The sequence below is a fragment of the Oratosquilla oratoria genome, chromosome 12 (assembly GCF_046742065.1).
Source record: "Oratosquilla oratoria isolate Oo_2021 chromosome 12, ASM4674206v1, whole genome shotgun sequence".
NCBI lineage: Eukaryota > Metazoa > Arthropoda > Malacostraca > Stomatopoda > Squillidae > Oratosquilla > Oratosquilla oratoria.
The window spans coordinates 59,951,237-59,969,424 of NC_134788.1; the positions used below are offsets into that span (position 1 = coordinate 59,951,237).

The following is an 18,188-nucleotide window of genomic DNA, read 5'->3' on the forward strand; positions in this document are numbered from 1 at the left end:
TCTGTGACAGCGATGTGGTCTGTGTGAACTGTGATAGAATAACCAAGGATGATGTCACGATTTTTTTTTAGAAACCACACCACTGCTAAAGCTTCCAGATGTGTAAAAGAGTAGTGAGACCCAGCATGCTTGAGTATGCGACTAGCATATGCAATGGCATGTGGACGATAACCATCTAACTGCATTAGGGCAGCTCCAATACCTAAACCAGAAGCATCAGTGCAAATGGTAAAGGGGAGACTATAATCTGGGAATGTCAACACAGGCGCTTTAATAAGTGCATGCTACAAGGAGTCAAAACATTTCTGATGAGCATCATACTAGTGGAAAGAAGCATCCTTTTTGGGGGAGAAGATTAAGAGGTGCAATGGACGCAAAGTCTTTTACAAAAGCATGATAGTATCCTGGTCAACTGTCTTAGGTGTAGGAAAGTTTTTAACAGTCTTGATCTTATGAATGCAATCTTTGTCTACCACACGACAAAAAAAAAAAAAATGCTGGACTTTCTATATATATATTTATATATATATATATAAATATATATATATGTGTGTGTGTATGTATATATATATATATTATATTTGGGTAAATTGAGCTGCAAGTCAGCTTCAGGAAAACGTTAGAAGACTTAAGGACAACTTATGGAAACGACTTTCCACATCCTTGGAAACTAGAATCAAGTCATCCAGATACACAAAAAGTCCATTACCCACTTGTCCATGAAAAATTGAATTAATAAGGCGCTGGCGTGTTACAGAAGCACTCCGCAATCCCATGAGACAGCAGAGCCATTCATAATGACCTGACGGAGTCGAGAAGGCCGTGATCTTATGAGACTTTTCTTCCAAAGGAATCTACCAAAAGCCAGCTTTAGGTCAAAGGTGGTGAACACTGTATTAACTGATCCTATGGACTGAAGAAGACTCAACAAAGGTAAAGGGTAATGATCTGGAACTGTGACATTGTTGACAAGCCTATAATCCACAACAAGGGAGAATGATCTATTCCTCTTAGGTACAAGAAGGAGCGGGGAGTTCCACTCGGAACGAGACTCTTGGATGACACCCTTACTCAACAACTCGTCAACTAGAGACTGAGCTACAAGTCGACGAGAATGAGGCAACCTTTAAGAACGTACGTAGACTGGACCCACTCATGGTTTAAGATTAATGCTATGGACAACACGATTCGTAACTCCCAGTCGATCCTCAGGTAAGACCAGAGCTTGACGATGTCACAAACAATTTAATGAGACAGTCTCTTACCCCAGGAAAATCAATGGTACCTACATGTGTAGCATACTGAGAGGCTAAATGAGTTGTGTCACTTGCACGTGTAGACTATTGAATAGAAGCTGCTATGATAGGGTGTGAATCCTGGACAGTGTCGACATCAAAAGAACCCAAATGAATACCAGAAGAGAGTGTGATGGGAGCACCAGAAATATTGGTTATCAGGGCTGTGGTAACATGGTTCTCACGAACAGTGGAAAGAGTACCCTCCAATGCATGATGTCTAACACGAACAGAGTCAAGTAGAGATAAGACGTCAGAACCAATTGGAGCATCTGAAATGCACACCGGGACTCGAACTGCACTAGGACTAATATAGTGCTCACCTACAACAATAGCAGCATAAGAAAGTACAGGAGGGCCTAAAAGCTCTGAACCCTTGGCAGATGACTGCCTGGTCAGACCATGCACAGAAGGTGAGCTATGTATAGAAACTGGCCTGTCCATTGCAGAAATGACTTTGTTGTCGAAAATAACCACACGGTGCCGAGGAGACATATCTATAGTATGAGTTGCTAAAGTAACACCTAAAAGACAATCGCACTGAAGTATGAAATCAGAAATTACCACAAAGTTAACATGAAACACTTTAGCATAGGAAAAAAATAAGGGAATGCAAATAGATCCAAGAATAGACATAAGAGAGCCTTGTACAGCTTGCAAAACACTACAAGAAGGTAATAATGGAAAGTAAAATTCCTTGAGAGCATAATATGCCTGGTTGCCCATAAAACTACATTCTGCCCCCCAGTGCCTACCGCTATAGAGATAGGTAACTGGTCCACATAACACTGAAAGGTAAAAAGTTAGAAAGAGCAGCCAATCCACTAAAAGGACGATCTTGGACTGGTCACTGTTAGTCAGTCTTTGGGATTTTGACACGGGCACTTGTTAAGATGGGACTGAGTATGCCTGGGGATTGAATTATTTTCTACTCTAAACTTTAAAACCTTGGAACACTGATCAGAAGAGTGGCTACACTGTCCATGGACATGGCGCTAGCTAGATTAAGGCTGAAATGACATTCTTGAAAATCATGTGTGATGCTAGAGGAGGAATTAGTGAAACGTCTATGTACAGGATTCTACCTAGACTTTCGCTCATGGCACTTACGAAGGAAACAGAAAACATTAGAATGACTTACTTTGTTACAATACGTACAAGTAAGCACAGTAGATACATGTGGAAATGAAGGAGTGCTCTGTGTAAGTGTCAAAGACAGAAGATATGTGGAGGAGTATTCTGTGTAGATGTTGAATACAGAGGTGGAGTAGGAACCTCCGTAGTCCGCTGTGAATGAACACACATAACATTTTCAGTGCCCATAGAGGAAGAGAGTACGTCAGCCAACCTAGCACCAGAGAAAATTATCACCTAACAGGTTTGTATCAAATACTTTAAGAAAAATCACCTTGAAGGTGGCGTAATCATAGTTTAAAGAGGGTATAGGGCCGGAAGACTGGAGGAGTGACTGCAGAATTCCACTGTAGAATGGAAAGGGGGAGAAGTGTGAGTGTAGTTGTTTGAGAGGGATCAATTTGTTGAGTGTAGTTGGGAAGGCTTATGGGAGGGTGTTGATTGGAAGGATTAGGGAAGGAACAGGGGAAGTAGAATGTAGATTGAGAGAAGTAACTAAATGACTTGGGGGATTACAAAATGTAATGAGAAATAGATATTTGGGAATGAATGCTAAGAGGAGAGAAGATTGTATGAAGGATTGATTGTGCCGACAGCACTATATGGAGCAGAAACATAGAACAAATGAAAGAGTTTGAATGTGTTTGACATGAAGTGCCTGAGAAGTATGGTAGAGGTTACTAGGCCGAATAGAGTGAGAAACGAGGAGGAGAGCGGGGATGGAAAGGGAGTTGGAAGATAGGATTGATGAAAGAGTTTTGGGATGGTTTGGACACATGGAAAGAATGAGCGAAGAAATATTAGTAAAAGAGGTGTGGAAAGCAGAAGTGGAAGAGTGAAAATGAGGGGGAGACCAAGGATGAGATGGATTGGGTAAAAAGGGGCATTGGGAAAGAGGAAAATGAGTGTTAAGGTAGGGTGGGAGAAGACCAGTGGCGTAGCTAAGGGGGGGGGGCGGTTGGGGCGGTCCGCCCCGGGCGGCATTTTTGGTCCTTGTATAATTGATATAAAATTACGTTAATCAGTCTCTCATAGATGTCAGTTTTTTCTACGTTATTAAGCATAATAAAGCGTGACAGTTTGCAAGCGTGTTAACATCGATCCGATTGGACGGGTATAAATGGGTGAAAATGAACATACATCTGTACGATAATGTGCATTTGTAATATTGAATTATTGAATTCCTTGTGAGAAGGGGTGGCAAACATGAGGGCAGCCCCGGGCGGCAAAAGCACTAGCTACGCCACTGGAGAAGACAGACGATAGATGAAAGGAGAATGGTATATGGATGTTGTGATGCATGGGAGGGAGTGGGTGGGCGTCAGCTCCGTCTCCACTGTTCTCTTCTCTGGTCCCCTTTTACCACTCTGTGTTGTAGTCTTTATTACGCATGACAATCACTCACAATTTTCCTCCGTAAGAAGCCCCTTTGCCTCCGATCATCCGACTTAGTCAAGTTCCATTACTCTGTCTAAGAATGGTGGACATTAAACAGAGCTTAATTTTTCTTTCTTTCTTTCCCGAATATCAATACACTTGGTTCGTCAAGTTACACCAAGGGAATCCCACCAGGAGTCCTCAATCTGTTCACTAGGTCAGTTCTGCAATGACGTCATGATTTCTTTAGTCCAATGATCTTTACTATTACATCTAAATGTCTCCCCTAAGGGCGTGACTTTAACCTCGTGAATCAATTGAATTTTCTCCTCCTCCACCCTTTCTCCAATCAGAAAGGCTGTTACAAACCCCGTAAGTAATACTACTTAATCAAGCAATCTCGAAATCAATGCACTTATGACTTAGTTTACATATTGTTACATCAGCATAAAAATGAACATTATACTCGTACAGCGATGAAATCGAGTCCCCGGCGGCTGTTTGTAAACATTTAGGCGGAGAGCGAGATTGTGCAATTCCCTCACCTACAAACTGCTGTTTATCAAATACCCAACTCCTGAAAAATAAATTCTAGCTACCTGCCCCTCTACCTCTCTTTCTACCCACTTGTCTACCGGCCTTTTACACTGGGGGAGTATATTTGAATATTATTTTTGACGTAGTCCGTCTTTTCTTTTTCTGCACGAGGGGGTGGTCGCCGATTAAATGAAGCGGCCTTGCTGTGGATGTGCTGTGTCTTGCTACATTGCCTCTGTCGCAGGGCAGTGTGCGAGATGAAGGGATGACCTGTCATCCTGGATGAGCCAAGATAAGAGGGAGTGGAGTATGTGGGGATGGAATGGATGGGATTGGATTTTATGTCTTTGTTTTTGGCTACCTCCCTTGAAAGGGGGAAAAAGCCATTGGCGTATATATGTATTATAAAAAGATGTATATCAAATTCTACAAGATGATTTAAGAAGAAATTGCTCCTCCTGAACTTTCACGTACATGAAGCATAATTCGTCACCCTCATAAAGCAATCGCCTAAGTCATTTTTCGTCAATTCCTGGATTTTTTTTTTTCCTAAATCAATTCTTCATTACTCCTAGTGGTACAATTCCCAATGTTTTGTTTAGTGTCTGAGTAGGTTAAAACTACGTTAGTAGGAACATTACGTACATTTATAAAATAGAAAAAGATTTATTTTTTTTTCGATTTCCTTAAATGTTGGACAAATGACTTAGGCACTTCTTTATGAGGGTGACGATATTTCAGGACGTAATTGTATTGGTGCCGGTTTAGTATGTGGCCTACCTTTTCGAAACTAGTTTAGTATGTGGCCTACCCTATTTGAATGTGTACTACCTCAGGAATTTTATAAAACAAACAATAATACTTTAAAATGTTTTCATTCAAACCGAACTTAACCTAACCTAACCTAACCTAACCCTAACCTAACTTAACCTAACCTGACCTAACCTAACTTAACCTAATCTAACCTTACTTAACCTAATCTAACCTAACCTAACTTAACCTAATCTAACTGGATGCGTTCCTCGGTGCGTTGAATAGGTAGGCCACATATTATACCAGAGAAAAAAATTCGTAGGCCACATTCAAAAGGTAGGCCACATACTAAACCAGCACCATTGTATTTACTTAACTGTAGTATACAGAAAAGAAGAAACGCTTGTTGGGTCCCATCTTTTCTGTCAGTACAATCTATTCCCTGTAGTGACCTGAATACTGTAATCATATTACCTCTTGTGTATGTGTTTTGTATTAGTGATATATCATTTATAAATGATCCAGCTCTATGACCCGGCCCTTCCAGATGAATGATAAGAGCCAAATCTCGTGCTTGAAAGCCATTGATCCTCAAATTTATAATTTTCGCAACTTTCTAACAAATTGCTGTGATTATCAAATCATAATAGTTTCTATCGAATATAATAGTTGTAGAAATTCGACCATGTTGCACTGTTTAGACCATTAACTTTAGTAATGTTTGTGTGTTCTGATTGAGAGAAATCCATATACTGAACTTCCCCTGTAATACCTTTATGACGTAAATGAAAAAATTTCTTCAAATCATGTAAGCATAATTTATCTGCAATTGATTCATTTCATTATTTTGTACAAAATAAAACAATGGATTTTTTCTTCAATTTTGGTTGAATCAGCAGATACTGAAAACTAAGTAGCCAATTCCTTGTAAATTGTAAAGTTTATTAACAAAATGTGACACTAATCAAAAAGTATTTGAAGCAACTGGCTCCACTGACTGAATAAAGCCGAAAGAGCTGCTCCCTTAATAAAAGCTTTAAAGTGTAAGCAATTTCAAAATTAGAATGTGTCTAATCTTATCAAAATATGTTTTTAGTACGTACCAATGTCATTAACAACTAAATAGATTTCACAGAAATATTATTATCAGTATTGTTAATAGTAATAATAATGATGATGATGATGATGATGATGATAATAGTAATAATAATAATAATTAATAATAATAATAATGATAATAATAATAATAATAATTAATAATATTAATAATAGTAATGATAATGATGATAATAATATTAGTAGTAGTAGTGGTATTACTACTACTGTTATTATTATTATTACATTATTATTATCATTATCATTGTTGTTATTACTATTGTTATTATTATCATAATTATCATCATTATTATTATTATCATTATTTGACATTATTTATGGCCAAAACGTCGGCTGCCTCAGCCATTCGCGTAAAAACCTACCCGTCGCGCCATCTGCTTCGCATAGATGTCATAGATTATGTTCATTCATTATTCATCGTCATTGTGTTTGATGAATTTAGGAGTTACGAAAATGAAGAAAGGACTACTGAAGTAGATACATGACTGGGGAAAAAAAACAGGAGAAAAGAGGTGGAAATAATGATATATAGTAATAAGATATAGAACTAGGAAAGGCAGAAGAAAATGTATGATAACCGTCCAGCAACAATATTATTCACATACAGAACATAGTCGGAGAGATAAATTTTGGGGCTAGATTATCTCACAATAATACTAAACGACCTTTTTCAAGCACTGTAGAAAACAAATTATAAACGATATTGCTTTTAGAAATTCTGATTGCATTTACATCAGCTTAGAAATATATATATATATATATATATATATATAATAATATGATTACGTGTTGTGGTTAGGCTCGCCCGGACAAGCCAGGGAAGTGAAACTCACATTACCACTAAGGTACACAAGATTTAATGAATACCAGACTCGGAGGTCACAGACGAGGGCTCGTAGAGGGAAGATCCGGAGTGAGGGCCTTCAAGTGTCGTGGGCTGTGTGAGAAGGAGCCACTTGAAACTTGGAGATGTGCCCAAGGCAACTTGGTGGAGAGAACTGTTCCCGAGGCGACTTGCTGGAGAGAACTGCTGCTTGGAGAAATCGTGCGACTTGCGACTTGCCAGGTAAGACCACCCGCTTTCGCGAGATCGGTGTTTGTGGGAGGGGAAGAATGTCTGTAAGAAACTGAAAAGTTAGTAGTGTATAAAAAAGGGCTATTGCCACCGGGCGATTGAGCTAGTGGTCGTGGCTCAGGAGAAACGGGCAGGTAACTTGGACGGCGGCGCCGACGGCCGGGATTAGAATGGTAAGAGGCGTAGTAGTAGAGAAAGGTGAAACGGAAAAATCTTTAGTGTGAGGTAAACTGAAATGAAAAGATGTAGTATAAGAGAAAGTTAGAAAGGAAGCTAATTTTAGTTGAAGAAAAAGTACGTGTACATGTTTGTGCGTGGGGTGTGGTTATGTTCGTGAGAGGTGTGTGTATGTATCTTACGGGAAGTGAGTAGAGTTCACTACCCGCGTGTAGAGAGCGCGTTTCTGATTAGTCTCAGGTTAAGGCATAAATGTCCCTGTTTAGCCCCAGGTCAAGGCATAAGTGTCCCTGTTTAGCCTCAGGTTAAGGCATAAGCGTCCCTGTTTAGCCCCAAGTTGGGCTTGAGCGATGAGCGAGCGATGTCTGAAGCGTAGTCAAGAGAGTGGATCCAATGGCGGTGCGAGTGTGGGTGGGCGGGCAAGCGGGTGGGTGTTGTTTTATCTTTCTTCTTCCAAGCACAACTCTGAAAGCAGAGAATTACGTGACTTGGGAATTGCGTGTAAATGTCAGAATAAACCCGCTCGCCAGCGTCAGAGAAGAGGCCAGGGCATGGGTGCGGGCCGGTCGGCAAGAGAGGCTCCCCAATTCCTATTTCGCAACCGGCCGAGTTGAATTGTAGGCCTCTGCTAAGCGAGCGAGCAGGTGTGCATGTTTCTCTTTTCATCCAAGCACAACTCAGAGGATTACGTGACTTAGAAAATATGTGCATTTGTCTTTCGTGTAAACCCGCCTGTCGTCGCCAACGAAGAGGTCAGCCTTGGGCCAGACCGGATGCAGGAAAGGAGACAAGTCTCCTCGCCACCACCGGCCGACGAAGATTGCTCGACGCTTGTTGAGAGAGCTGAAGTGGAGAGCGACGTCCGACCTTTAGGAGCGCTGTGTTGAACTTGCGACTTGCGAGGTAAGACCACCCGCTTGCGCGGGATCGGTTTTTGTGGGAGGGGAAGAATGTCTGTAAGAAAATGAAAAGATAGTAGTGTATAAAAGAGGGTAAGACGTCGTCCTTTTAAAGGAGGCTGGCGGCTCAGCGAAGGTCCCCGGAGAGCTTTCCCGGGTTTCTGATTGGCTGCTGGATGGAGCTGGCACAGACGTCTTGCTAACTATGGCGAGTATAGAGGCCTAGCTCGAGTTGTGTGACGACTAATTTGGTTTTGACCAGTGGCGCGTCACCACAAACATTACCCAAAAGATAGGGCACAAAAAATATATGTATATATATATACATATATGTGTATATACTACACACACAAATATATATATATATATATATATATATATATATATATATATATATATATATATATATATAAAGAAGAGTTTGTTCAGAGAAAAGTTAGCACAGTGGGTCGTTTTAAAGAGGGGGACACCTATTATATACTGTAGTCATATGTTGAGCCAGTTAGCCTTTATGTTGATTTCTAGTTGTGTAGGCTAATTATCTAGACTAGTCTGAGGTTGTATACTTTGGTAGTGGAGGTAAGCCTTGGGTTTTGAGTAGGCTCCTTGGTCACCATGCGTGGGTTTGTATTTTGTTTTTTTGTTTACTTCCTTTCAAATTATGTGGGCTTGTGGGGTCTTCAAGCAGTTTCTCCCAGATTTAGGAGCTTATTAGGAATCAAGGTCCTCGTGAATTTAAGTAAATGTAGACTCCGATGACAAGACATCTTGTCATCGGAGTTGAATGGGTTAAGTAAATGTAGACTCTTGAGGCCCTCTACCTTAGATATGCGTACGTGACTTTTTACACGCACGAATCACCTTTCTAGTCCGACAGTACCCTTTCAGGTCGGCGGTAGACGATGCTGCCTGGCTTGGGTATTATTCCTTGCCCGAGTCCGTGAGTATTGAGCTAGGACTAAATTATCATTATTGATTTTTTTTTTTTCATTCTGTGAGTAAATAACTGGGAAAGAGGTATAATCATATAAGACAGAGATTCTAGGTAATTGAAGTCGCCCGGGGTGACAAATTAGCTGCGGTAGGAAACGACATAAAAGAGGTTGGGTGGACGAAACCAGTTCCAGGAATTAGGAATGGGAGAACACTCAGGGAGGGTTCGCCGCGCCATCAAGGGTGGCGTAATCAAATCATTACACATGGTGATGCAGCCCCTACAGGTTAGTCATAAGATGTGCTCCTCGCTTAGGGGAACTGTGTAACATAATCGACATAGAATTTGTAGTCATAGAAGGATTATGATGGGGAAGTTGATTCGATTACGCATGAGGACGACGCTCCCACAGGTTGCTAGGTAGGGTGCCAAGCGTCCTTAACAGTAAACAGACCAGTTAGGTTATAGTACAGTCGTTGCCTCTGATTGCCCACTGGCTAGTTGTTGTATGAGATAAAGTGTTCCGGAGGAAAATATCATACTAAAGTATTGTATTCTAAGCTTGTTAGCATCATGAATAAAAGCAGCAACGACTGCAACATCACTGTAGGAAAGAGGCCAAACGCAGAGTATGGGAGTCCAGTATATATGACGTTTCGCCCAGCAGGGCTTCTTCAGAAATACCATAGTTGAGAAACATTTTACTCCTTTTATAACCCGCCAGATCAGGCTATAAAAGGAGTAAAATGTTTCTCAACAATGTTATTGCTAAAGAAGCCCTGCTGGGCGAAACGTCAAATATATTGGACTCCCATACTCTGCGTTTGGCCTCTTTCCTTGTTAGCATTATGCTCCTTGTAGATTCAGATAAATGCGTAGTTAGAATTTCTGTATGTATGTGCACGCGTGTCAGCGGTGAATTTTCGAGAACTTACTAATTGCCATTGGTACCTATTAAGTAATTATCAATTTATTTGTAATGCGAAAGTTGAATGAATGGGATATAGATCATTATTACTATCAAATTAAGTTGTTGTATAACTGAAAGGGGTATGTATGTAAATTTCTGTGCGCGAGTGAACAATCGAAATAATTGTATAAGTCATTAACAACTGTTGGAGCACGCTACCCAAGCCTAGTCACGCACGCAGTAGTCGTGAGCTTGCTTCTGGTGAGTACAGATCAATTCTTGACTGTCGTGAGGGTGAAGTGAAGACGTAGATTGTACATTCCACGTACAATTGCAATAAAAGATTACCTGCCGTGTTTAACTCCACCTTTATTATTGACCATACAATAAAAGTGTTTTTTTTTCATGATTTTTTTTTCTTACCACGGCCGGAGGGTCATGGAATAGCCTAACCACAAACAAACACATTTGCACACACTGTCTACTGATTCTAAATTCATCAATGAATGCACTGGCTCTTGTCTGAGGTGGTCTGTAGATTACAATAAAAGCAAATTTCCTCCCACTAAATTCACAACTTTTTGCATATGCTCAAAAGTACTCCTTTTCTCTGTATCAATTAATCTGATCTTCTGGAAACACTTTTGAAATATACTATCTCAACCACCTCTTTTGTCTGTCCTTGCTTGGATCACTTTGAGCCCGACTGTCTTGTGAAGGATCTGACTCGTTCTATTGGATATTCGGGAGTTGTGTGGCCTCGTCTGAAGGCAGATGTGATCCCAACGACCTTTGCAACCAAGCCAGTCCTTGGGTCGACCCCCAAAGTGACCAAAGGTCGAAGAAGTCAGGTTTTTAACAAACGCTAGAGGTGAGGTATTGTTAATTACACTGCAGCGTTTGCCACTAAGCCAACAAGGTCATTACCCTAGGCTATAGGCTTAAGTAGCTTATGTAACGCACATTTTCATAACCTGTGCATATCATGGATGTTCATAAAATGTGCTGCACCAATAAATTCAAAATTGAACCCACAGATAACGTATCCATTTGACATGCACACGTTATGAAGATTAGTGAAAAGGTTACGTTAGGTAAGGTTAGGTTCATAATGTGTGCATGTCTAATGGGTTTGTTGATTGTGTGCCCAATTATGAATTCATTATTAGTGTTGCACATTTTAAGGTATATTCATAATCTGTGCATATTCACACAAGGTGCAAAACAGCCTACACAAATGACATACCACATGCGTATTTAGATCTAGGCACTATGATGGGCAATGATGCTGAATATGACTTTCCCAACACTCCCAAATTATGGCATATATTGTTGGCCTATGCCCACGTGACATGAGACTGAGACTGTCATGGCTGGCACTAGGCCTAAATTCCCCCTCCCCCCGACACCTCCAGCAACTACAGTACCCCCTTCACCTTAGGCCTATGGAAACAGCCCTAAATCATTGTAGGTCATCACGTGATTTTTGAGAGCATTATTTGATGAGAAAGCTGCACCGCACAGGTCACACTTGAAAGGCCTCTCTCCAGCGTGATTAATCACGTGATAATTGAGAGCACTATTCCCTGAGAAAGCTGCATCACACTGGTTACATTAGAATGGCTTCTCTCCAGTGTGTCTCTTGGTGTGATGTTTCAGAAGAGCTGTTCCTGATGAGATCCACCCTGCATCACACAGGTCATTTCCGACAGGTTTCTCTCTAGTATGGGTCATCACGTGATACTTGAGATTACACTTTTTTGAGAAAGCTGTACCGCACGTGTCACATTTGAAAGGCTTCTCTCCAGTGTGGGTCATCACGTGTTGTTTGAGATGACCATTTCCTGAGAAAGCTGCATTACACAGGCTACATTTGAAAGGCTTCTCTCCAGTGTGGGTCATCATGTGTTGTTTGAGAAGACCCTTTTGTGAGAAAGCCGAATCACACAGGTCACACTTGAAAGGCTTCTCTCCAGTGTGGGTCATTGCGTGATGTTTGAGAGAACCCTTTCCTATGAAAGCTGCATCACACAGGTCACACTTGAAGGGCTTCTCTCCAGTGTGGGTCATCATGTGGTACTTGAGATGACTCTTTCGTGTGAAAGTTACATCACACAGATCACACTGGAAAGGCTTCTCTCCAGTGTGGGTCACCACGTGTCGTTTGAGATTACCCTTTCTCGAGAAAACTGCATCACACAGGTCACATTGAAAAGGTTTCTCTCTAGTGTGGGTCATTGTGTGATATTTAAGAAGACTTGTGAGATAGGTGTGCCACAGATGACACAAGATTATATCTATATGACGAATATAGGGAATCTTCAGATACTTTTTCCCAGGAATTGTTGATAGCTGCTCTCATCCTGAAAGTAAATATGTAATAAATATGACAACTAAGTTTTTGAGAGAATGTAATAGGAGTGACACCACACCAAGGAATACAAGTAGAGTGGGACATTAACCAAAATTAAATCAGGGAAGGGAATAAACATTTCATAACAAGAAGTTTAAAGGAAGAAGAAAGAAATGGAAGGTTGAACAAATACTAAAAAATATGGAGTAGTCAAAATGATTCAGGGAATAGTAAAGCAAAAGACTCAACAAATAATGCAGAGATAGAGCCCACAAGAAAAAGAAATCAATGTATGATATAGGATACAGCACCACAGCTGGAAACAAGAAATCTAGTAAAAAGTTTTTGCAGAGGACCACTACACACACACATCAATCAAGGATTTCAAAAATCAATGTTGGAAAAATTCATGTGATTCTGATATTCATTTTTACAATAAATCACTTGTTTTCCGTTTGTCGAAGAACTCTCTCATCCTCTGCGTGATAAGTAAATTACTTATAGGTTAGGTTAGATTCACCTCTCACTTTCATCAAATACAAAGACAAGGAGCACAGTAGGAGTACCCCCCACAGCAATCTTGTAAATCAACGCAATATTTTATTTTCAAGGTTATGGTGAATGGCACTATTTCTTAAACCTTACAATATAGATTCATACTTGCTAATATTTTTGGAGTATCACGAAAATATACAAATACATTAACCAAAGTGCAACAAATTAAGATAACAAACAATTCATACCAAAGAAGATTAAAAAGAAAAGAATGAGAAAAAATGAACGATTAAACAAATATAAAAACGTCTGGGGTATTGGCTACTTGTTAGTGTGACAAAGTAGCATGCAGCTGATACTTTAGGGTCTATATGGGGCGCCCAGAGCCACACATCATTTTGTCTATGATAGAGGAAAACTCTGCTCATAGAGAAATGATGACACTTTTATACTACGACTGTCCCTCCGTTATGCTGTCCTCCAACCCCTTCTTACTGTCCTGTACCATTTCTCTGAGTATTCTTTTTCTGTGATGGGGGAAAAGAATACTGCCACCAAGTATTCCCACTTGGATCGTAAGAGGCGAGAAGAAAGGGACGAGGATTGGGACTAGGCATCCTTCTCCTTGTAGCCCCACAGGGGACATTCCTAAAAGAAAAAGAGAAGGCATAAGAGGGGCTGGAAGTTCTCGGACAAGCACCCTAAGGTTTGGGTCTTTTAATGTGTGTGAATGTGGTATAGATGAGAGTAAAAGGGAAGAGATAGGTAGTATGTTTGTGAGAAGAAAGATGGATGTGTTGGCTTTGAGTGAAACTAAGTTGAAAGGGAAGGGTGAGTGTAAGTTTGGGAGTGTAAGTGGGAGGTTATCAGGAGTGAAGAGAGGGCGAGGGAGGGAAGGGGTGGCCATTCTAGTAAGTGAAGAGATAGGTAAACGGGTGGTGGAGTGGAAGGAGGTTTCCTCAAGAATGGATGAAGGTGAAACTGGGGAAGGAGATGTGGGTCTTTGTAAGTGCATATGGGCCTGGCAGTGAGAAGAGTGTAGAAGAAAGGGAGGCCTTTTGAATAGATTTAAATGAGTGCATAGAGGATTTAGGAAGAAATGTCAATGTAATAGTACTAGGAGACCTTAATGCTACGGTAGGAAATGGTCCAATCGATGGAGTGGTTGGGAAATGTGGAGTTCCAGGAAAGAATCATAGTGGAGAGTTGATGGTGGAAATCTGTCTAGAAAGCGAGTTGCTGATAGCAAATACAGTGTTTCGGAAGAAAGTCAAGCATAAGTACACATGGGAGAGGGTGGTAGATAGAGCGCTAATGGATTATGTAGTGGTGAATAGGATTATGATAGGAAGAGTTAAGGATGTACATGTGCTAAGGGGAGAGGGTGGGGGAATATCAGATCATTTTCTGGTGGAAGGTAAGTTGAGAGTGGAGGATAGATGGAGAAAGAGGAAAGGGACAAAAGGTAGGGAGGTTCTTAGAGTGAACTCTTTGAATGAAAAGGAAAAGGAGAAGGAGTACGGAAAGAAGCTGAGGGAGGAGTGGGAGGGAATAAAGGGTAGAGTAGAACTGGGTGTGGAGGAGGAATGGGGATGGTTCAAGGAGGGAGTCATGAAGTGTGCAAGGATGGTGTGTGGAACAAGAAGGACAGGAGGAAATAGAAGGAAGGGTAGTGAATGGTGGGATGAGGAAATAAAGAAGGTTGTAGAAGAGAAGAAGAGAGTTTTCACAGATTGGTTACACAATAGGACGAGGGAGTCATATGAGAGGTACAAAGAAAAGAAAAGAGAAGTAAAGCAAAAGGTAAAGGTTGCAAAGAGGAGAGCAGATGTGAAATGGGGTAAGAGTTTGACAGAAAATTTTGAGAGTAATAAAAAGATGTTTTGGAAAGAAATTAGGAGAGGAAGAGGAGGCGAATCAAGTAGAGAAGAAAAGGTAAAAGGTGCAGATGGAGAGATGATAATGGAAGAGAAGGCAGTAAGGGGAAGATGGGCAGAATATTTTAGGGAGTTGCTAAATGTGAAGGAGGATAGGGAAGGAAAGATTGCTGCAGTGGTAGGAAAGGGGAAGGATGTTTTTTGGGCTTTTATGGATCTGGAAAAGGCTTATGATAGGGTAGACAGGAAGGCACTGTGGGAGGTTATGCAGATATACGGGATAGGAGGAAAGCTTCTGGGTGCTGTCAAGAGTTTTTATGAGAGTAGAGCTTGTGTCAGGATTAGAAATGGAGAGAGTGAGTGGTTCGAGGTAAAGGTGGGACTTCGTCAAGGATGCGTTATGTCACCCTGGCTGTTCAACTTATACATGGATGGGGTGGTGCGAGAGGTAAATGCAAGGGTAGTGGGCAAGGGATTGGAGATGGTTAAGGAAAATGGAGAAAAGTGGGAGGTGAGCCAGCTGTTGTTTGCGGATGACACTGTGCTTCTAGCAGGATCGGAGGAGGGATTGAGGAAGTTGGTGACAGAGTTTGGGAGAGTATGTGATAGAAGAAAGCTAAAGATAAATGTGGGTAAAAGTAAGGTGATGAGATGTACAAGGGGTGAAAGTGGCAGTAGACTGGAAGTGAGCATTAAGGGAGAGCGACTGGAGGAAGTGGATAGTTTTAGATACTTGGGTGCAAATGTGGCAGGGAAAGGTGGAGTGAAAGTGGAGGTAGAATGTAGATTGAGAGAAGCGAGTAAATGCCTTGGTGGATGAAAGAGTGTAATGAGGAATAGACATTTGGGAATGGATGCGAAGAGGAGACTGTATGAAGGAGTGATTGTGCCAACAGCACTGTATGGGGCAGAAACCTGGAACATAAGAGAAGAAGAGAGGAGTTTGAATGTGTTTGAGATGAGGTGTCTGAGAAGTATGATGGGGGTTACTAGGCTAGATAAGAGTGAGAAATGAGGAGGTGAGGAGGAGAACAGGGGTGGAAAAGGAGCTGGGAGATAGGGTTGATGAAAGAATATTAGGATGGTTTGGACACATGGAAAGAATGGGTGAAGAAAGACTAGTAAATTAACATACGAGTATATCGGCTGGCATGTAAGGTCAGTATTTTTCTAGCCCACTGTGAATGCCAATTGCCTGATGTCTGGATTTGAGCCATATTTTATTGGTCCATTATACATGTGAATACCAATTACATGATTCAAGCTAACTGCAACTCACGCAGTATAATGTCTCGATTTAAGTATGTACTTCACGACGTATGGAATATAATACTGGAAGTGTTACAAATTTGGATTTGAGTCATTGTATTGGTTCATTATGTATGATGTGATTGTGTTCTGAAATTATGTTGTAAGATGATGGCATTGTTATGAAGAAATGTAAATTACATATTTACGCTCCCGTTGTATAGTTCCGTGATAGAAAATAGTGCTAGTGTAGGCTATACCATATAAAGGTATTACTGTATAGTGAATATGTTGTATTGGAGCCAATAAAATGTTGTGTATTGTCAAACTGTGAACCAAAGAGGATATGTATGGGTTACTATAAAGTACTGGAATTGTTAGCCTCCGAATACACAGAATGGCGACGTAGACTACCTCCGTAGATATCACACCAAAGCGTTCCTTTGGTAAATGTCCTTATGCATTGAGTGAAAATCTGTTTCTTTATGATATGTTAGATATGCAGTAGTGAGTGAGATGAGGTCACATTGTTAATAATTAATTCTGGTTTGTCAGACCATGTTTGGATGGAAATAGCAAGGAGCGAATTATGGTGAAGCCCTGGCGGCGAAATAATCATGGTATGATTCATTATGTCAGTGCCAAGTCAGTTGTGTAAAGAATCATGGTGCAAATGATTTGTTAATGTAATGAGGTAACTGAAATGATTTGTTAATGTAATGAAGTAACTGAAATGATTTGTTAATGTAATGAAGTAACTGAAATGGTTTGTTAATGTAATGAAGTAACTGAAATGATTTGTTAGTATAACAAAGTACAGTATCTGGATTGATTTGTTAACGTAAATTATAGATAACATAGTCTGTAGGAGCACCAACACCAGTCCCGAGGGCTTCTAATAAATGAGTATAAGTAGCATGAAGAATCCCTATTCCTCCTGTACCTCAAACCAGAAGACAGACGGGCCACAGACTGCAACACCCACCCATTACCTTTTAGAAATTGTCGATTCCACCATCGTAATGTTCACATTTCCATTAAGATAAGGGTTTATAAGAGTGGATTTCCGAGTGACATGCGATTGTTCAAATTGGGTTAAAAGTATGAAATATGAGAGAATGACGTTAGACTCGAATCCCAATCTTATGAGGAGTTTCAGATATGGGACCATCTCGAACTCTACCCATTAAGAGAATGACAGTCTTTTTCCAACATGGCCGGCAGTAAAGAATATAAATTTGATCAATCTGGACATTATCTTTAGCATTACATGATTCAAATGGTTTAATGCTTGCACGCTTATAAACTGTTTACTACAGTAATTAAATGTATCTAACATCCTATCCCAAATATCTGCAGTACCTCCCACAGTGCCTTCCTGTCTACCCTGTCATAAGCCTTTTCCAGATCCATAAAAGCCCCCCCCCAAAAAAAAAAAAAAATCCGTACCTTTTCCTATAGCTTTCTCACATATCTGTCTTACCACAAAAATATGATCTACACAAACCCTACCTGTCCTAAAACCACACTGTTCCTCACCAATTACTCCCTCTCTTAATCCTCTCAATCAAGACCCTCCCATAAGCCTTCCCAACTACACTTAACAAGCTGATCCCTCTGAAACTACTACACTCACACTTGTCCTCTTTCCCTTTGTAAAGTGGAACTATACAGGCACTTCAGGCCTCCGGCACTCTACCCTCGCTTAAACATTAAATAACCTCACCAGCCAGTCCACCATCACTGTACCTCCTTTTTTCAGACATTCTTCATGGCATCCATCCAACCCAGGTGCCTTACCTGCTCTCATCATCTTAACAGCTGCCCTCACTTCATCTTACCTTATTTCTCCTCCATTTTCCTCACTCGTCACTCTCATTTTCTTAGCACTTCCCATTGCAACTATTTTTCCCTCCCTATCCTCCTTCACATTTAGCAACTCCCTAAAATACTCTGCCTACCTTCCTCTCACTGACTTCTCTTTCATTATCATCTCTCCATCTGCACC

The 18,188-nt window shown here is 40.7% G+C and overlaps 1 protein-coding gene across 1 annotated transcript in view; it reads right to left on the reverse strand.

The window, feature by feature from the left end:
* Positions 1-10,558: 10,558 nt before the first annotated feature.
* LOC143031858 (uncharacterized) overlaps positions 10,559-18,188 on the reverse strand; it is a 46,116-nt gene continuing 38,486 nt past the window's right edge. The window contains exon 2 of the mRNA XM_076196207.1: positions 10,559-12,570. Within this exon, the coding sequence (XP_076052322.1) occupies positions 11,822-12,445 (624 nt within the window). The 5' untranslated portion in view covers positions 12,446-12,570 and the 3' untranslated portion in view covers positions 10,559-11,821. The remainder of the gene's footprint in view (positions 12,571-18,188) is intronic.